General features: G+C 39.8%; 2 protein-coding genes across 3 annotated transcripts in view; one reads left to right on the top strand and one right to left on the bottom strand.

Annotated features, from left to right (window-relative positions):
* ASIP (agouti signaling protein) overlaps nucleotides 1-2,301 on the bottom strand; it is a 111,145-nt gene extending 108,844 nt beyond the window's left edge. For both annotated transcript variants that reach the window (XM_036902526.2, XM_057502923.1), the window contains exons 1-2: nucleotides 1,744-2,301; nucleotides 393-515 (exon numbers count right to left, since the gene is read on the bottom strand). The gene's annotated coding sequence lies outside the window, so the exon portion shown is untranslated. The remainder of the gene's footprint in view (nucleotides 1-392; nucleotides 516-1,743) is intronic.
* A 164-nt stretch (nucleotides 2,302-2,465) lies between these two features.
* Nucleotides 2,466-19,198, top strand: EIF2S2 (eukaryotic translation initiation factor 2 subunit beta). Its single transcript, XM_036902528.2, has 9 exons — nucleotides 2,466-2,653; nucleotides 7,924-8,101; nucleotides 9,064-9,167; nucleotides 12,459-12,594; nucleotides 13,308-13,408; nucleotides 13,799-13,947; nucleotides 15,898-15,954; nucleotides 18,053-18,138; nucleotides 18,733-19,198. The coding sequence occupies exons 1-9, from the start codon at nucleotides 2,639-2,641 to the stop codon at nucleotides 18,906-18,908; spliced, it is 1,002 nt and encodes a 333-aa protein (XP_036758423.1). The 5' UTR covers nucleotides 2,466-2,638; the 3' UTR covers nucleotides 18,909-19,198.
* Nucleotides 19,199-21,536: the final 2,338 nt, after the last annotated feature.

The raw sequence follows: 21,536 nt of genomic DNA, 5'->3' as shown, positions 1-21,536 counted from the left end.
GGTATCTATATGGATTAGAATATCTTATGTTTTCCATAGACTAAATATCACCTACAAGAATCTATGGACTTCTTACCAAGTAGAAAGAGTACTGGACTAAGAATCATGAGATCTGGGTTCTAGTTCAAGTACTGTCATTATTTAATTAAAAAATTTTTTTTTATTTTGGTATCATTAATGTACAATTACTTGAACAACATATGGTTATTAGACTCCCCCCATTATCAAGTCCCCCCCACATACCCCATTACATCATTATTTAATTTTGTTTAAGTCATAGCCTCTATAAGTCAACTGTTTTACAGGTCACATAAAGAGACTATGGAATATTTTAAAGCCTATCAAAACATAAAATTTAGTATACAATTGAAAGATCATTATTATTAGCTTACTGTTGAGCAGCTGGAGATCTGGGGTTGTGCTGAGCATCAAGAATGGCCTAGAGTGAAGATTCCAATAGTTTGGTTCTGGATTTCTCACTATTTTTTGTGGACTCCATAACTTGGCTTCTGTATCTATGAAACAGGAAAATCACAACGATTTCCATTACTGTTACGATTAAAAAAATTAATAAATGTCTATATTTTTTACAGAGATTCCTAGATGAAAGAAGTTAGGAAGATAAAAGTGATTGTTTTTGCTCTTAGTAGCTTACTCTAAGTAGGCTCTATCTCTTTGAAAACCTGGGAAACCTTCTCTTCTTAAAGAGCCTTGGAGACTGTAAAGCCCCAAATATTTGCTACCTCTCAGAGGCCAAGGAGGAGATAAGTAGTATACACCAATGGCTCTCAACTAGGGATGATTTGGTAAGGTATAGAGACATTTTTGATTGTCACAACCAGGGGAAGTTGTCACTGACATCTAGTGGATAGAAGTCAGGGGTGCTGCTAAACTTTCTACAAGGTACAGAACAGCCCTCAACAACAAAGAATCATCGATGACCCCAAATGTCAATAGTGCTTCTGTTGAGCAACTCCCTATGTCATGTCACTGGGGAGGAAGTGCAGCCTTCTTAGAGAATCAGATTTTCAAGGGGTTACAGTGGCAGCCACTGGTATCAGATTGTCTGGACTTGGATCCCCAGGTTCCCATTTTGCTGGCTGTATGATTTTGGACTAATTATGCAATACCATGAAAGCACATTTTCCTCATCTGGAAAAATGGGCTAGTAAAGTATCATTCTCACAAAGTTGTAAGGTCCTTGGAGGTAGGGACCTAATTTTACCTGCAGTGCTTAGATTAGGGGCTAGTACTTAATGTCTGTGGATTGTCTCACATAGTTGTTTTGAGGCCTAACACAGAGAACATATGAAGCACAATGAGAAGAGCACCTCCTGATACTGGGAGCTAGGTTAACACTATCAACCCGGATGTGTTGCCCTGTTGAACACAATTTCAGAGAACACCAACATCAGACAAAGCCACTCTGTGGCCACCATGGATTAAGACAAAAACAGAACCACTCCACAATCATGCCTGAATACAAACAAAAAAGAACATCGTCCCAAACACAAAAAGACCAAGCATCCCCCTATCCTGGCTAATATGAGGAACTGTCACTTTTTAACCAATCATAGCTCTAGCCTCTCTTGGTTTCTCTCTCTTTTTAGATAAGAATTATTAAAATACCCCATCACAGAATTACTTCCATCTCTGAATACAATCCAGAGAGAAGACCGGATTCCTTGAACTCTCCCCCAAATACCTAACACAAGTCCAAATCTTGTAAATTCTTTCCAGTACCTTCTTCCTGAGGTGTTGCCCTGTTCTTATGGTGTGCCTCCCTCTTTGAAAGGAGACGGCAAGCCCAACTTTGTTAAACTGTAGTGATGTTCGCGTTGGTCTTTGGCTGGAGGCTATTTGACAATATCGAAAGCCCCCTAAAGGGTAGCTGTTACAGTCATCCCTCAAGGGGAATTGCATGATGCATCCACAGCGTTCAAGCAGAGACTTCACAAACCAGTATTTTGAGGCTTCCTGACTCTCTCCTCGCTAATCCGTTTCTCCTCAGGGAATGTCTTCTCTCCTCAGTCTACACAGCGTGTTAGGTTAAATTTCTCATAAAGTGAAACTCCTTAGTGAAGTGCGCGTCTCTCGCTCTAAATTCGAGTTCCTCAAACATTAGAATACTCCAAGGGAGCAAGGTGGAGGTAGTAGCGGGGAAACTGAAGCCTCACGTGTTCATATTACTGAGTGTCGTACCCACCACCCTAACCCAGGTGAAATGGCCTTGATCAGCTCCGAGAAGAGGTAAGAATAGCCACCTGCGAAACCCAAACTTCGTTCACGCGTCTTCAGACGCCGCGCAAGCGCACAGATCGCTGGGCGGCCTCGGCTCAAGAGCCGGCCTCTTTCAGGCGGACTACAAGTCCCGGCTTCCCCGGCGCCGCGGCGTCCCCTGGTAACTCGCGCCAGACCCAGCGCTCTACGTCGGCTCTCCGAGCGCCTGCGCCTTGGCGGGCTCGGCGCAGGCGCATTTCGAACGCTTCAGAGGAGAGGGCGGGGTGTCGTTCCCTTCGCTGATGCAAGAGCTTAGCGCGGTGGTGGGAGAGGTGTCGGTTGGAGCGACGCTGCTGCTGGGGTCTGAAGCTGACCCGCCCTACTTCCCGTCGGTGTCGAGCCCACTCGAGCTGCAGCCATGTCCGGGGACGAGGTGAGGGCCTGGGTCTGGCGCTTGGGCTAAGGACTGAGGCAGGGAGCCGAACCCACCCCCGTGTGGGAGACCGGGCCTGCGGCCTAGCGGCCGGTCGCCGCCATGTGGGGCAGCCGGGCCTAGGCGGCCCGGGGCGGTAGAGCCGGCGAGCGGCAGGCTTGGCCGCTCCCGGCTCTCAGGGCGTCGGCCTCCCATGGCTGGTATTTCCGGAATGGAGGGCACGTTGGGTCGTCCTCTCGGAAGGGGGCTTGAAGGCCAGGTTAATTCCCCACCTGAAGTTAGGGCTGGCGACCCTTGCATTCCTTTCGATTTGACACTGCAGCCCCAGCCCTCCTCGCTGCGCCCGGGGGGTGCCGAAAGCAGCCGCCCTCCTCTCCGGTGGGGCGCCCTCGTTAAAAACTTTGCAGGCTGGCTTTTCCTGGGCAGTATCCGTCCTTGTCATGTGCGTTATTTCTTAAGATCTGGGGGTGAGGGAGACAGGATGAGAGGAGAAGATCCTTAAGCCTCAAAAAGTGACTATCCTCGGAAAGTTTTAGGGCGGGAGTCCCTGAGCCTTCCTGAACTTAGCTCACAGCGACGTGAGCGGGAAGTCCGGGCTGCAAAGTTGGTTGGACCTTTTTCTACTGTCGTGCTTTCTGTAACTCAACAAATTCCCTCAGGCCCCTTTTGACCAGGTTTATCCCATTTCACGTAAAATCAAACGGCCTAAAATGAAATTTTATTTTAAGTGCTGTCAAGAAGTATTTGGTTAACGCTGGGGGGCGGGTGGTGAGCTACCGCCTACCGGCCAGCTCTCTCCACTAAAAATACAGCTCTTAAATTTGTAATTCTGTAAATATTCGAGGGCTTGGCCTATTGGGCCTTGAGGAGAAGAAAAAGGAAAAGTTCGGGGATTTCTGGAGCGTTGGCTTTTGAGGTAGACCCTAAATGATGCTTAGAATATCCTCAGGTAACGGAAAGGCCTGATCGGAGGGCAAGGGATAGTTAAGAAAGCAAGTGTGTTCACAGAAAGAATATTCTCCAATTTGGTTAGAGTTAATTCCTTCAAATGTAGGTAGTGGCTAGTTCATGAAGGGGTTTGAAGACCAAATTAAGGAATTTGGGTTTTATTCTGGAGGGGACTCCAATCTCTCATGTGATTCTCCCAACAGCCCCATAAAATAGGTGTTGCTGTTGTGCCCATTTTAGAGATGAGAAAACTAAGACTTAGGGAGCTTATAAAGTTGTATAATCACTAAGGGCAGATAAGGACCATGATCAAATAGTAAATGGCTGAGCCAGTAGTAGAATTCCAGATCCGTGCAATAATGCCTCCTTCTAGGTGAGTAGGAGGCTCTCACTCTCTTAGGAGAGAAGCTGAGAGTCTAATGGAGGTAAGTGGTTCTTGCTTGGAGGTCATGGGAGGCATTGTTCTGGGCTGCTGTATTTAAGTTCTGAGAGTGGCAGTGTTTCACACATTGTGACTATTTTCTAAGCTTTTCATAACCTTTAACAAAGTACCTGTGTAGTGCAAGGTACTGTGGGGTGCTAGTCTGTGCGTAGTTTCTTCGGTAAAGTGCTTACAAGCATGTAAGGGATGTAAGAGATCTACTAGTTGCCAAGAAAGGTAGAAACAGGGCCATCAACACAGCAGTCTGGGGAACTGGAGGATTCAGTTTTAGCAGTAGGATCAGGTTTTGAAGGAAGTGGAATATAAACGCATTGCTGAAGGGTGAACAAGATTTTGTCAGGCAGAAATGGCAGAACCAGCTTCCAGCAGAGGACTTTGGAAGGCAGTTAAGTATTAAGCTTGACACTTCCTTCACGTCTGCTTACCAGTCCAAATTTATTTTATAGACAGTAAACTAGGGCCTGATGAGATTAATTTGCCCATGATCACACAGCAAGTTAGTGGCACTAGAATCCTACCCTTTGGCTTCCACTCTAAAGGTATGTGCAGGTTCTGGATCCTGTAGTACTGTTGACTAGATAAGTGTTCTTAGATCAGTCCTTAACATCTGACTACTTTACAGGCTTGTAAGGATCTTGTGAAAATCTGTAAATGGAAATAATCTATAACCTGCCAGGGACTCCAAAGAGTGGAAGTAGTCCTGCCTGATGGCCAGGATAGAGTGTTAACCTACTATTAAATAGTAGTTTCTTTCTTTACATTGTCTTTTCTCTTTATACAGCTTATTAATGTATAATTGACATAAACTGCACACATTTCTTTTTAAACTTTGTAATTAACCAAAAACTCACTAAGACATAATCTCTTTTAGCATAGTGGAACCATGACCCTTCAAAAGCAGTATTATAGAAATATAGGTGTTACCTAGTAAGGAAAAAATCCCCTAATCTGTAGGCATTCATTATTTTTCAGACCATTTTTCTTAAGTGCTGTTAATAGCTAAGATCATGGCTCATTACTAGGCCCCATCACAAGGTGGCAGAACATCAGGTTTTCACACAATATTGTAAGGTGTTTTTTATAAAAGAAACTTAAAAGTTTTTTTTTTTAAGTTGCTGATTTTAAATGGAATGTGCATTGTATGGAGTTTACAAAACACAGAATAATAATACAAAGAAATAAAAATTTCCTGGAGTCCTTTTGCCCAGAGATGACAACACTTAGCATTTGTTCTGCTCACTTTGCCTCTGTGGGTTCTTTTGTAATTCACACCTACCTTCTGGGGTGTGGTGTGGCCGTAAAGTTAACCATCTTAGGAGTAGGCTTCCAATTTGACAAAACACTTTAGGCCCTTGTCAGGGTAATTTTTGCTAGTATCTGTTTTCCTCACCTCCAATTCAACCAACCCAACACATGAAGATGAAAATGGAAAAATGCGTTTTAAGGCTTTGTTGTGGACTTGAAAAAAAAAAGCTCGTGAGATTTTGTGGTTTTTCCATAAATGAAATGTCAGCAATTGTTTGCTTCTCAGATCCAAATAAGGCTCATAAATAAAACATTTGGAATGTGATAATTTGTCAGTCAGAGATGAAAATCTTTTAAAAACATTTTTTTAGTCAAGACTGACATAGCCTTGTGGTTTGGGGAAGGTGTGCTTTGGGATCCTTGGTTTCCTTATTTTTGAATTCTACCTTGCCAGGTCGTGTGAATAAAGTGAGGCTATGAGTATATGTCTTATGTGTCCAGAAACAGTAATTGACAGAGATGTTAATTATTTCAGTGTAACTGAATGTATTTATTAATTCCTACATGTTTATTCCCTTTTACAAGGCTACAACCAAACATGTTTCCCTGTAGACCTAAATATGAATGTTTCTCAAAGGGTTAGAAGGCTGTTGTGAGGTTGTCCTCTGATGACTTGAGGATGCCTCCCATCTTTATGTTGCTGGATAATAGTTAAAAGATAAATAATATTGCAGGGAACTTGATACTTTGAAAAAATTAAATGAACTATAAGCCCTACCAGACAACCAAATTTATATTGCCTGGAGTGCTCTCCTTTTGCCAAATTTTTGTATTTCAGGAATGAGAGCAAACTGTAGCTACCTCCCTGAACAAGTTTCCATGTAGGGTGACCCAAGGCTCAGTAGGTGAGCAGTGGGGAACTCCTCTTCCTCCTGGCTCTTCTATCCTCTTCTTTAAATTTGCCAAGTAATGTTATTCAGACCAATTGCATTTCAGAATTATTCATTTATACAACTAGATTCTTGTTAGGGTAGGAGTGGATAACTTTGAAATGAGGCCATGTTTCCAGAATGTCTTGCAAATCCTTCTCTATTGGGTGAGAATGATGACTACCTACCTTATTACAGACCATAGTTGGTTTCAGTGTAGCTTAAATTCCTTAAGTATTTGAGATATAAAGAAATTTAAGTTAATTAGAATCAATTTGGGAGATTTTTTTTGAGTTTCACTATATGTCTTAGAAATTAGATCACCCTGAGTTGATGAAATTTCAGTGATAGGAGTCAAGAGATATCATACTTGGTGAACTGCAAAGCATTATATAAATTGTTATAATTGCTAACATTTATTGAGTACTTTTGTGCCAGACACTATGCCAACTTTTATATTTACTTATTCATTTAATCCTCTCAATAACCTTGTGAGATTTGGTTGTGTTCTGCTACTAATCTTCATTTTACAAATGAGGTATGGATAGGGCAAGCATTTATCTGGGTAACACAAGTAAGAGAGAGTCAAGATTACGACAGTTTAATCAGTTGGGCCCCAGACCTTTGCTTTTAAACACTTCGCTGTACTGTCACAGCACATCACTGGGCAAAATACTAAATTTAAGCATGGTAGAATTTGGACAGACTGGTAAGGGGCTTAGAGAAAAATATGTGTAATCTGAATTCTGCTGGACTTCAAAGACCTTGCTCTTTACACTGTACCAGGCATCCACCCTATATGTTGCGTAAACTGATATGTAAAATAACTTTACCTGTATATTCTTCCCAAGTGATCAGTGCAAACACATAGTCTAAAGCAAGTTATAAATCAGTTTTTCATGTATTCTCTAGTGGACATGAGGTAGAAATAACCTAAGAAAATTTGTAATGTTCCAGAAACAGAAAACAGAGATTTGCTATAGGAATGGTTGTTGATGGATTTCCTTCAAGGTTTGTCTGAACTTAAGGATTTAAAAAAAAAAATTTTTTTTTTTTGTTAGGTCAAGTCTCTTGGTGTAGCAACCCCAGGTTACCAACCTTAAATAAACATGTATAACCTGCCTAGGCATTGGTTCTCTCATCCATAAAGTGAACAGGTTGTTGCTAAGGTCCCTTCCCTAAATTCCATGATTCATCCATTCTTTTTTATTATTATTATTAAGGTATCATTGATATATAATCTAATGAAGGTTTCACATGAGCAACATTGTGATTACAACGTTCACCCATATTATCAAGTCCCCCCTGACACACCCCATTGCAGTCAGTCCCTACTTCTCTGTGCTGTACTGCCTTCCCCGTGAGCCATCTACATTAGGTTCATTCATTCTTAAAATGTCCAAACTTGCTCATGAAACTAAAAGTGAAGTTACTGTATCTTGTGATAATGTACAAATCGGAAGGTATGTGCATGTTTCAGGACTACAGCCTGCCTGCCCTCCCCACCACCCCAGTTTAAGTAGCATGAGGAAGGTTGGATTTCTTTGTTTCATCCTGTCTTTCTCCCTTCCTTCCATCTTTTTTGGTACATTAAATGCATCATATACTCATTTGAAGCATATGCCTTTTGAGGATACACCGTATTTGGAATGTGAACATCATTAAAAACAATAATTTTGTTTCCTTTTTTATTATCTTTTAAACAGATGATTTTTGATCCTACTATGAGCAAGAAGAAAAAGAAGAAGAAGAAGCCCTTTATGTTAGATGAGGAAGGAGATGCCCAGACAGAAGAAACCCAGCCCTCAGAAACAAAAGAAGTAGAGCCAGAGCCAACTGAGGACAAGGATGTGGAAGCTGATGAAGAGGATAGTAGGAAAAAAGGTGAGTGGTTGACGTGAGTCACTGTTGTCCTAGGAAACCTGGTTCTCTTCCATCAATATTTTACATTTTGTGCATACAGTGACCTCTCAGCCTGAGAAAGCTGTTCCAGTAAAGGTGAGGCTGTCAACAATCTGCACCAGATTTTGCCATATTTCTGATAGACTTGTTGAAGGAAATTCCCACTGAATTCCACAAGTCACAGAGATGACAAAACCTCTTCATTCCAGGGCTTGTTTTCTAGTCTAACCTGTCAAGTCTCTTCTCCAGTTTTAATGGTAGTTGTATTTGAGTGCAGGCAGAAGGAAAAAGAATGATAAGCAGTTTTGTGTCTTAGCAAGTCTGAAAAACGTATAGAGAGATTAAAATTACAGCCTGGAATGTTTGGGCTTAGACACTAGCATTAGTTATTTGCTCTGTGCTCTAACAGATATCATTTGACTATTGGAGAGCAATAAATGTTTCAGTAAACATAATTTCTAAAAGAAAAATCTGTTGACTGTAAGTCACTGTGCTGGGGAGACAGAATTGACATTCATTGAGAATCTACCACATGCTGAGCATCTTGTTCATGTTTAAAACAAACTTGGGAAGTAAGTCATTCTTATAATAAGACAAAATGAATTCATAAATAGTTCCTTGAAAAGTACTGTAGCAGAGGGATCCTAAAATATTCCTCGTGTACAGCAGGGCAGAACAAATGGAAAACTTAATGAACAGGGAGCCCACTAAATAAATATTTCCAACATGGTCCCTTAACCAGTTTTTTCCTACAGAGCTTTGAGTTGACCTGCCATTGTTTTTTTCAGAATCATAATCTTTGTGTTTGTGGAGGGGCTATTATATTAATAACCAATTTCTCTGTTCTGGTGACTTGATTAATAGCTGAAATGTTGGTTTAACTTATAATTTGATGCTTTGCCTTCTAGTTGTTCACTTTTAATCTCAATTATCTGTCTCTTCAGATGCTTCTGATGATCTAGATGACTTGAACTTCTTTAATCAGAAGAAAAAGAAGAAAAAAACAAAAAAGATATTTGATATTGATGAAGCTGAAGAAGGTATAAAGGTAGTATTGCTTTCTTTTTGAAGGTAAAATTTGACCTCTTGAAAGGTTGCTAAAGGCTCATGTATTCTCCCTCTTGTCTGTCTCTTAACTAGTTTTGCTTTTGTTATTAAGTACTTAATCACCACTGTGAAGGTCATTTTTTAGGATTGTGTCTGACTAGGGTTTATGGTTCAAAGGGGTGTAAATTTGGGTTTTACACATTGTATTGTATGCCATTAAAGTGATTACAAAATGCCATTGTAATTAGTCATACTGCGATTGGCTGAGGAGAAAGATTTATGTGAGAAATCCCATAGAGCAAATATTCCTATGGTTTCTGCTGTTAAACTCCCGGTAGCATGTTGAAGATACACAGACTAATGTGTGTACCTCTGAACGGCAAAGAATGAAAGCCCATCCTGTGGTGTTTGGTAGCTGATGACCTTGTGATGTGTGGAAGAACCAGAGCACTCAGGCTGGTTTTATGGAGTTCTCTGATCTTACAGAGACGTGAGGCACTGTGATTATCTTATTATTGGGTCAATTTCCAATACAAATACCTCAAAATGCTTTTGAACAAGGATAGACAGATTGGGTGGGTAGGTAGGTAAATAGGAGGATGGATAAAGGAAGGAGCTGAAAGTTTGTTCTTCCCTTACTTAGCTACCATTTTAAAGACCCTGTCCAGGAATCTTAAGCAGAGCCCATAAATCTATAAAACCCAGGAAAACAGTTTTATGCATACACAGAAAGAGCAAGTGTGAGGACATACACACACATAAAGTGTCACATTTTGTGCCTTCTACCCAGATTTTTCTTTGGTAAATAGTTTATTTGCTCAAATGCAAGTAAATAAGGTATATCCCACATATACCAGGAAACATATACAGTAATTCTTTGAGTTTTGGAAACAGTGTTTCAAAAACTTGGTTAATTCATCAAATATATATTGATGATGATAGTGAGTTGGTCATTGTGTACTAATTGCTAGGGTACTGAAATAAGTAAGATATTTTTCCTGTTTTCAGAGGTTATTTTAGTTGAGGGATAATTTAAGTCCTTTAGAACAAGGTGCTTTTATCAGGATTTATCTGGTTCTTTCCCTGTTTGGGGAATCTTCTCTTATTAATATTTGAGGTATTTGCTGGGAAATTGAGAAAGACTGAACAAATGAGGTTTAAATATCCTGGCTAAGAAAGTGATACCTCAGAGATGTGCCACAGAAAGACCTGGTTAACAAGGTTTTGTTAGCTGGTTCTTCTAATAGCTTTTGTCCTGGAGGTCAGCTTTAAATTCTGGATTATAAAAGTGCTTGGGCACTTTTTTCTTAACTCATTGAAGTCATAGCTTAAGAGTATTAGAAGTATCCTCATGGATACAAGGCATGGATGTCACTTTAAGGTTGAATCTTGGGTTACCCTCCCACCCGAACTTTCAGACCATCACAGGCCACTTGAAAAATCTTGAAAAACACTTTGTGCTATTCTCTGCTTTTCAGCAGGGCTTAGCTTAGCTTTGTTTGGAAGTATATTCTGCTGAGATAAAATAAACAATAGTATAGGACTGGAAACTGCCTGGTATATGCCAATTTATGTTCAGCATATCTAAGTTTATTGATTGTCATTTTAGAGATTATAGATTAATACCTGATTCTTGTGTGCTCTCCAGCTAATACACATGAGCTGATTAGTCTTTGATGACCAAATGTGGCACTATGACTACCCAGCTGGATCTGGAATCTCAAGACTGAGCTTCATTTACTCTCAATTATTCCAGCATATCTGCTTATAAGATTTCTGAAATTACTATAGCCATTGTCAGAGGAGTTTAGCACACACAAAAAAATAGATAATGATAGGTAATATTGACAGCACACTTCAGCTTAAGGAGCTGGATAAACTGGTGAAAGAAGGGAGAGATAAAAAGGCTGGAGGCACCCTTTCTGCTTTTTCTGGGTTGTTGCTGACTTATTTCTATGCTATGATACATATTATTTATATTCATGATGATGGCAACTAATCTTGGGATCAAGCTTTATCTTGTCTGCATCCATTCATCATGTCACCCTAATTCTGCTTGGGTTCTGCCATTTCCCTCTTTCATGACGTCGTCAACTGAAGGATGCCCAAAGACCTCTTTACAGTCTGGTACCAGGCTGACTGGTTAATAATAAGCAATATAGGGTCTTTGTTCCCAGTTCCTGACACACAGCTCCTAAAACCCTTGGCATCTCTGGAATGATAAAGTGTCTTTTGAGATGACTGGCTGGGAGCTCCTGGATCCCTTCAGGATGGGAACTGGTCATCCAAAAATCAAGCCATGATTATAGTATTAGAACTTTCTCTCTCTCTCTCTGACACACACACGCACGAAAGCTGGAGGTTGAGTCCCATCACCAGTAGTCAATGCCCATGTAATGAAGGCTCCACTAACACTGGGTTTGGAGAGCTTCAGGGTTGGTGGACAGACTGGGGTGTTGGGAAAGTGGTGTTCCTAGAGAGGTTATGGAAGCTGTGCACCTGCCTTCCTCCCCACCTTTCTTTGCTCTATGCATCCCTTCCATTTGGCTGTTCCTGGATTGTATCCTTTATAATAAATTGATAATAGTTAAGTAAAGTGTTTTCCTGAGTTCTGTAAGTCCTAGAAGATTATCAAACCCTGGGAGGTGATGCGGGGGTTGTGGGAACCTCTGACTTTGTAGGCAGGTCAGACATAAGTGTTTGGGGATCTTATACTTGCATTTGGTCTCTGAAGTAAGGACAGTCTTGTGGGACTGAACACTTAAACCTCTGGAATCTGTTACTGACTCTGGGTAGTATCAGAATTGAATTGTAGATCCCCTAGTTAGTGTCAGAGAGTTAGGGAAGTGTTGTGGAAAAACACCACGTATTTGGTGTCAGAAGGAAAAACCTTCCTACTGACTGCATCAGAATACTTGGAAACTTCTCTAAAAATACTCCTGAACCTATTTCTGCTAAAGATTGTCAACCAGAAGATTAAAGAATCTCTTAATGTTTCCTATGTGATTCTGAGAGTGGCTGGGTTTAGAAACATGGACAATAATTACAATAAGATTCCAAGGCTGATGCATAAAAGAAATGAAAAAATTCCACATAAGTGTCTCAAAGAATTTCTAGTTTAAACGACGGAGACTCTCTGAGTCAGTTCAGCTCACCTGTGAGAGATTTCTTACCTATAACATTAGCTTTGAATTTTTGACTCTTTCCCCCCTAAAATGATGTCAGTCCATGTCATTAAAAAAAAAAAAAGTCCTAGTAGCAAAATGTTGAGACTGTTATCTCAATTTCATAGGATCTTAAGATTGAAAGCGATGCCCAAGAACCAGCTGAACCAGAGGATGACCTGGACATTATGCTTGGCAATAAAAAGAAGAAAAAGAAGAATGTCAAGTTCCCAGATGAGGATGAAATACTGGAGAAAGATGAAGGTAATCGTGGCTCAGGAACTCATTTCTAGGTTACTGAACCCTTTGGACTTACTGAGTCTCTTTGGTAGGCAGGCTCTTCTTTAATTTTTTCCTACCCCTTATTTGCACTGCCTGGTAATAGAAGCCAGAGGAAATAGTATCCAATTTGGTAATGACGGTTAAAGATTTCATGGGGGAAGAATTTGGAATTGTGATTACCTTAAAAACATGCTGACTCAAACTATTAGAAAAATTACTGTAGCTGGATTTTAAATAATACTAAATTTTTTTTTAATGTTTTGCTAAAAGTGCTGTTTTATTAGTTCTAAGTGCTGTTAGGGTCTTTAGAGAATTTCAGTCAGCAGATGGGTTTTTATGGATGTTATGTTTAAGTGCTTCAGAACAGCTGGACTTTTTTTGCTCAAAATTATCCCAGTGCATTGTTTTATCTTGTATTTGTTAAATCAAGAAACAGTTCATTGTGTCTTTGTTATCACAAATTCCTAATTAGAGAGGTCTCTTAAAGGTTGTTTATGAGTATTGTAGGATCCCTGTCTTCAAGGAATATAGGTTGTTGGTAAGCCTTGATGCCTTTAAGGGTGTTGTAAATGCAGTTGTGTGAGGGAAGACAAATGTCTTTGAAGCCTTCACTTCTCTAGATCTGCCTCTCTTCCCTCCTTTTTGTTACTGTATCAGAGTTCACCCCTCATTATTACAGTCTTTGTTATCTGTAGCTTTAGAAGATGAAGACAGCAAAAAAGATGATGGTATCTCATTCAGTAACCAGACAGGCCCTGCTTGGGCAGGCTCGGAAAGAGACTACACATACGAGGAGGTAAGACAAATTCTGTTATGAAAAGGGTCTAACCTGTTCACTAGAAAGAAAAGCAAGATATTCATCCTAAATTGAAAGGTCTGTTGGGATACAGATGGATAGCGAAAGAGACCCAGAGAGGTCCCACAGCCAGTGTACAGCATTGCCTGGTGCTGCACATTGGGCCAGCATGCGCAGAGTGTGGCAGTCATTATAGTCCTCGCTGTTCCATCTGAATCTGTGAGCTTGAAAGTAGGGAGAACATGTTTCCAGAACATGTAGTGATACATGTGTATCTTTAGAAAAAAAGGTAAGTTTGGTCTGCTTACAGGTAGAGCAAAGTGACTCAAGTGTGAACTTAATACTCCTACTATAATAAGAATGTACATGAATACCACTTTCTGTCTATAGCTACTGAATCGGGTGTTCAACATCATGAGGGAAAAGAATCCAGATATGGTCGCTGGAGAGAAAAGGAAATTTGTCATGAAACCTCCGCAGGTTGTCCGAGTAGGAACCAAGAAAACATCTTTTGTCAACTTCACAGATATCTGTAAACTGTAAGTTAGTTAATGGGGAATCTCTATCCCAAATATGGTGTAGTGTATGTTATATATCCTTATGGTGGACTTTACTGCAGGTAAAAAGAATGCCCAAGTGTCAAGGTTGGTTTGGGGGAGGTCACAAAGTCCATCAGATTCTTTCAATTTGTAGGTCTTAGGGATTACTTTATCAGCTGACTCATACTGACCCATGAAGGTGGATCCTAATCGGAGGGAGTGAAGAGACTAATGTAGTCCTCAGGCAGGAAGCTAGGGAGCCCAGGGAGGTGGGAAAACTTGTAAGGTTGGAATGGGCTTGCCAAGCAAGTGCAGACAGTGAGCTTCAGGAAGGTGGCAGTATTTGGGGTGTGCCTCTTCCTTGGATGGTTATTGCCAAGACACAGTGGAGGGATTTCAGCTTTCTTACATTCCATGCCTGTCTCACCCCCAGATCACTGTCTGGGCCTGTCTCTAATCAGAGTTCCTCAGCTGTAACTTTTCTGGCAGGTTCCTTAGGGCAACTAACCTTATCTGCTATTGGTTCTTGAGTTTCTTTAAGTGCCACATGCTTGTTGCAGATAAAAGCGAAATCAATGGTAAACAAAAAAGAAAATAATCACTAAAAATCCCACCGCTTGTTTTCATTGTTCATAGGCATTACTTAAAAGATTTGGATTTTTTGCTGATGTCAGCAGTAGTACATGCTTATAGAAAAATTGGAAAATTTAGGTGTGCCAAAGAAAATGAAGACTCATCTATCTATAGTTATACCATTAAGAGATAATCATAGTTTAATATTTTTATATTTAGTTTTATGCATGTATTTTTAAATAAATTGGTATCATGCTAGATTTTAACCTGTTTTTCTTAATATATAATGAAACTTTTATCCATGTATTAAATAGTCTTCATATTTTTAGTAGCTACACAGCATAGTCTAACAGTTCCTTAGCTGGACATGGTGCTCCTGTGTTTTCATTATCAGAGACAAAGCTTCAGGGAACATCCTTTATATGTGTATCTTGGCAGAGCCTTAGGGCAAAAATTCCCAAAATGGAATTGGCTGAGTCAAAAGGAAAAGATATTTTTATAGCAAACAGTGGCAGGTTTCTTTCAAACATGATTTTGAACTAGTTTATATTGTCACTGGCTGTTTAGGAGCTTACTGTTTTATGTTTCAGCAACCCTTACTCACTACACTTTTTAAAATTGTAATGGTAGTATCTGGATATTAAAACAAGTTCAAATGGTGCCAAGTGAGTAGAATTTAAAAGTGAAAATACTGGATGGCATTGCTCTGTTTGCCTTTTTTCTGTGTGTTCATCTTTTTCTTAAAAAGAGAGACATGTTCTAAAAGCAGGGTAGAGTGGATGGGCCATTAGTTAACCCCTCCCCAGGTGGTGAATATATAAGCTATTTTCAATTTTTCTGCTGTTGTGTGTGTACCATGAAGTACTTCTTTATGTATTGTTCCACTTTTTTTTTTTAATGAAAAATTTCAAACAGGAAATGTATAGGGATTAGCATAGCAAACTCCCAGGTATTCATTGCCTAGATTTGGTGTATTTTGACCTTTTGACAGATTTCCTTCAGATCTTTTTAATTCTTTAAAAATAAGAGTTTTATAGTTAGAATTAAGATCATCTTTCTATCTCCTTCTGATCCTTTTTACCTTCCTTTCTAGAAAAAGATGTTATCCTATAAAGTTGGTATTTCTTTCCTGTCCATATTTCTAGACATTTACTCATATGTGTATTATCTATAAATAACATTTAATATTGCTTTTTGGGCTTTAAAATGTAAACAAATGGTATATATCTTTTTTTTCCAGGGTTTGATTAACTGTGCACTAAAACTTAACCTAATAATGCCAGTAGTCATAGATTAGAACAGTGGACAGGACAATTTTTTTAGAAGTTTTGTTAGATTTCCATGGAAGATAAAGACAATATTCCACTTTCTTTTTAGATTACATCGTCAGCCCAAACATCTCCTTGCGTTTTTACTGGCTGAATTGGGTACAAGGTAAGATAATATATATATTCTCATTTATATACAGCATTACTGAACATTTCATAAGAACTACTCTGAACCTAATATGTAACACATTTAGGAAAAATATTCACCTGATTATTAGAAGAATTTTTAGGCTAGTGAAGGAGGGAAATCTGGTTCCTTTCTATGAGATACCTGGCTGTTTAGGAATAGGGAACAGAGTTAACAGTAGCTCAACTGTGCTGGTATATCAAAATGAGTACTATGGCATTGCCTAATTTGGAGTTTCCTTCAATAATTGGAATTCTTGGGTCTTTTTATGGAATAAATATTAGGTTTCAGAGAAAGCCATTTTCTTGGGTCAAAATTTTTTTTCTGAATTATAAATAGGCTATGGAAGAAATATAGCTTATAAACTGATGAGTGGCATAAAAGAAACCTTGAAAAAAGATCCATGATTAAATGGTTCCTTCCCTGTCTTCAGGGCTTATCTGTTGAAGGCACTGAGCCAGCCCAATCCCATTCAGGGAGGCATGGAGCCCTTCTCAGTGAGTTTGACTGAAAGTGCTAGGAAGCCAAATGTCTCTTTAAAAATAAGTAATGTAGACTTAGGGCATAATAATGAAGACTAACACATATTGAGCACCTATTACATGCCAGGCACTGCCAAGCACTTTTTAAGGTACCATCTCCATCTTTACAACAGTTGTATGAACTATTAGTAGAAATGAATGTAATCCCTGTCTTACAGATTTAGAAACAGGTTCAGCTAAGTGAAGTTGTAGTTGGTCACATAGCTTGTCAATAGCAGTCAAGATGCAAACTCAGGTCTACCTGTCTCTGGAGCCTGAGCTTTTAAGAGGCTAATCCTGTGCCTCGCTGGCAGTAGTAAGATAACTAAGGGGTTCTGTTCTTTTCCTACTCTTGACTCAGTTTGTTGTAATTGGCTACACTTGATATGGGTTTAGGAATAATTTACTTGACTACTGGTAGATGTGTAGGCTCTGTTGTAGAAAAACTTTTTAAATGTATTTTGTTAAAAATCATTGCTTATTTTTAACTTGAATGACTAATGAAGGGTTAAAACCTAGCAGTTTTTCATACACAGAATAATTTAGTTTTGTACAGGATGGGGTAAATTGTGATAGGTGAACTTGTGGTCAGGTCAGTGGGCTAAATATTATAGGGTTGTTTAGAAAATTCAATTTCTTTTGATAGCAGATGTTAAAAGCTTCCTACATTAGGCATTGGAATCACCACAGCACGGAGATTAAAGGTTAATAGTAGTCCATGCAGGATGATAAACCCTTATAGTTACAGGACAATCACAGGAGAGATTCTTGGAAAATTCAGTTTTATGGTGAGATATGGAAGAAATATAAATTTAATGCTACCTGGCTGAATTTTGTTTTTACTTTGTGATTTTTAATAAATGATCATGTCTAGCCAACAGCTTTGCTTTCTCAAATGTGCTTGTCAGCTGCTGCTTTTAAGTTTTTCTTCAAGCACCTTCAACAATATGTACTCTGTACTTTTTGGCCTGGGATGATGACAGCTTTACAGAAACAATTCCCATATTTAAATGTAGAATTCAGTGGTTTTTAATATGTTGACATTGCTGAATAACCATCACTACAGTCAGTTTTAGAACATTTCATCAACTATAAATGACAGTAAAAATACTTGGTGCTAGAAGTTTCTTTCTTGGAGCAAACAGCAAGGCTTTTAATGAGTGAAAGAGAAAGCAAGAACTTGTGCTAAGCAGGAGGGGTTCCAAGAGAGGAAGCCCTCCTTTCATATTTTTATATTTATAGCCCCCTCATTGCTTTGCATTTGGTATACATTCAGTAAAAATGTGCTTTTCCTTTGTTGGGTGAATGGGCCATCAGAGTTATGGAATCAGCTTGTTTTAGGTTGAAAATCAACTAAAAATCTGATTATTATTGAAGCTTTAATTGGTTGAAAATGGACTTAATGATAGGAAATATCATCAGGTACCAACTCATAATTTTGACAAATCAGGTAGCATAACAGTTCCTAGAACACAGTAAATATATTTTAAATTCACTAAATTTATTATTTAGTAAAAGCAAACCATAATAGTGGAGATATTTCTTTTCTTTCATAGTGGTTCTATAGATGGCAATAACCAACTTGTAATCAAAGGAAGATTTCAACAGAAACAGATAGAAAATGTTTTGAGAAGATATATCAGTAAGTATATCATTTAATATTTCACCACATCACTCTGAAATATTCTCATCAGGTTGCAATATTTTGGGGAGAGCTGTTAGTTTGTAATGAAGTTGGAAAGGCTGGCCTTAAAGGATGAGGGAAAATGATAGTGATAGGGAGGTGGCTCTTAGCAGTGATTAGGGGTGCAGGGAAAGGAGTTTGGATTTCCCATGCCCAGCTGATCGATCAGGCAGCTGGTTGGTTTCAGACTGAAGGCGAAGTCAGTGATTGTCTGCATTTAGGCCTGGCCCACCTTTGTAATCTTCCTAATCACTTAAAATTTACAGGTTACCAAGTTTTCTGAGTGCCTGTCCTTTAGACAGAACCAGGAGCAGGCAGGCATCTAACAAGCATTTCTTCCTTCTTGAACACTGAGTCTTTTTTGAACCCATGGTTTAGTACTTGAAACATCATAGCAGAAAGATAGTTTGTGGTATTCTTAACCGTAGAATATCCAAGTTTAGCTAACCTTCCCTCATCTGAGTGCCATCCTGCGCTTGTGGAGGTTCAGAGGGAAGAAGCCTCTGGCTTATTGCAGTCACCAGGTAATTCTGTATGTTGCCTTTCCTGCAGAGGAATATGTCACTTGTCACACGTGCCGATCACCGGACACAATCCTGCAAAAGGACACCCGACTCTATTTCTTACAGTGCGAAACTTGTCATTCTCGATGCTCTGTTGCCAGCATCAAAACCGGCTTCCAGGCTGTCACGGGCAAGCGGGCACAGCTCCGTGCCAAAGCTAACTAATTTGCTCATCACCACTGATTTTGCGAAGTGTTGTGGATATTTGGCTGGTCAGGTCATCAGAATGGATATACCATTGTATTAAAAGCAAGTCAGAAAAGCTGTCAAGTTCTTTGGCCTGTGGCTGGTTGGTCCGAAATCCCTGCAGGATGCTGATGCTCAAGCTGTTGACATACTCATTGCCTACTTTAACAACTGTCAAGAGAAACATGATGGGATATGGTGGTGCTTTTTTAAAATCGTTCATAGACTTCTGTAAAATGCAAGATAAATTAAAGTTATTATAACAGTGATTCTTCCAATTTGGTTTGTCCTTCAGCTTTTTCTGTGAAAATTGTGCTTAATCAATTCAGCAAAAACAGTTTGTGCCTGGGTTCTGGCAAGGTCTGTCTCCTCATCTTACAAAACTGGACATTGGCAGGCGCTTCATCTGGGCAGCCATTTTCCTTCTCAGCTTCTCCTCAGATACTGAAGTAAGACTCAGCTTCTCTAGAGGGTTGTTGGGAGTGTGAGATCTGTTTTCAGTGTCCAGGGAATAATTACATAGATTTGGAATTCTTTTTATCATGTGAGGATTGTTAGTACTACCTCACTGTCACACCTTCTAGCTGTTACTACCACCTGAGGGAATACCAGGTGCAGAGTACCCCTCCCTCCTTACATTTTTCTTCCTTATTGGCCACTAAGAGACTCTTAGAAACACAGCCTCTAAGTTTGTCTTGTAACTGGCACACTTAGAAAAATCCTAGTTGGGCATCTGTTGGCGAGGAAGCATTATGGCATGTACAGTATGGAGAACTCTTGTCTGAGTTCAAACCATGATGCTAGAGGAGGCTGGTTTTTCCTCCCTGACTTGTGTTCTGGATTTCAATAAGACCCATCAAATGCTTTCCTATTTTTTGTATTAAAGTAGCTTTTGAATGTGACATGAGAAACCAAGAGGTGACACTGTGTGGTGCTGCTTCTGCTGCCTGCAGTTCTGCCTTCTGAGGATTTGGCTGAAAGGGTGTTTCTTCACTGAGCACAGGGGAAAAGATCATCTTATGTGTCTTGCTGTGATCTGCCTTGCACACACTTGCTGAGTATAAGGGCCTAACACTGCTCCTCACTTTCTCATTACTAGACCATTCCTAGGCAGCCCAGGAGCAGTCGTCATTCAGCCCTGAATATCTTGACCATGTTCTTGATCACTGTGACCCTTAAAGTCAGGCCAAGTATTAAAAGCACCTTGGCCATGAAGTGGTAGAGGGAGCAGATCATTCCCTCAACCCAGTAGGTCCTGAAGGGACCACAAACTAGCCGAGCTGCCACTACTGCCCTAATGAACTCAGCTGCTGTTGATGATGCCGTCTTCCTTTTGTATCTACACCCACATGACTCCCAATGTTACTACGTGAATAAAACAAGGATGAGTGCCTCTTGTGTAATTAGTGCTCTGTTGCTTTTGTGTGTATGTATGTCATTCCTTTTACTTCAGTGGGATCCCCTTAGGGGAAGCCACATGACTTTTCGATTTGGTGACAGGTCGGCAATTTTGTTGGCAATTCCAACCCCGGTTTTTAACTTCATTCTCAAAACATTCTCTGGAGTGATCCTAACCCTTTAAGTCCAGTTGAGGTATTTGGTTAAAATGGGACTGACTCTGGTGAACCCATTCAAAATGATGGGTTGCCCTAGGTTACCCATTCACAGTATTATCAGCCTGTCTACTACCTCAAATCAACCACAGCTGAGCTGTAAGGAACCTTTGATGCTGTGACAAAGCAAAGGCAACAGGATTTCTGATCAAGAGCCACTTCCTGGTTCTGAGAGGGCAACTAGACTACCATTTCCAAAGTCTTAGAAAACAGGAGTGTTCCTAATTATACAAAGGGAAAAAAGAAGGGTTCTGTGGTAAGGGAAAGTCTGAGACAGTTTCCATGACTGCTTGGGGAAAGTCTTTGGTATGCTGATGTGCATTTTCATGAGCATGTAATTTGGAGTTATGTCTCTCTAGTCTTTAGAAAACCCTCTTGTCTTGATATCCACCTCCAAACCCCACCTACAGAAAAACTTAAGCTTTTCCTCAGATATTCTCCTGGCTCATTCCCAAGCCCTCTATAATGTAAGCATTGAGAGCAGAGTTTCTTGTTCACTCATGCATCCCCAGAACCAAGAGCAAGCAGTAGGTGTTCCAATATTTGAATGAGTTTCTTTAGAAGGCACTTAAAATGAGCTGACTTGTAGCCCCTTCCCGTCTCCCCAAGACATCTTGCTGCATAAAGTGTTCTGCAGAAAAAAAATGCTAAGCTGGACAGCCTGAAGTGCTGCTGTGGTATGTGAGGCCCCAGCTCTGACCTGGCCTCTCCAATCTAGCTCCTTCACCATGGCAATTCTAAGGTTTCACATTTGAACAGAATATTCGATTTTGCAATATATTTTAGAAGTGGGGCTTTGTACCATGTGTTCTTTTTTGAGATGAACTTACATTTAAGTTTTTAATGCGTGATCCTACCACCATAGACCCTTGTAGTACAAGGAGCATTTTTTCATGTTAGTATAATCTTCATAGTTTTTAAAAACTGCAGAAGAGTCATTGTATCATAGTTTATTAGATCAGTACTCTAATGATAGGTGTTTGCTAATTCTTGA

The sequence above is a fragment of the Manis pentadactyla genome, chromosome 5 (assembly GCF_030020395.1).
Source record: "Manis pentadactyla isolate mManPen7 chromosome 5, mManPen7.hap1, whole genome shotgun sequence".
In the NCBI taxonomy this organism is placed as follows: Eukaryota; Metazoa; Chordata; class Mammalia; order Pholidota; family Manidae; genus Manis; species Manis pentadactyla.
Note: the sequence above shows the minus strand (reverse complement) of the source record. Positions and strands in the feature narration are given on the sequence as shown.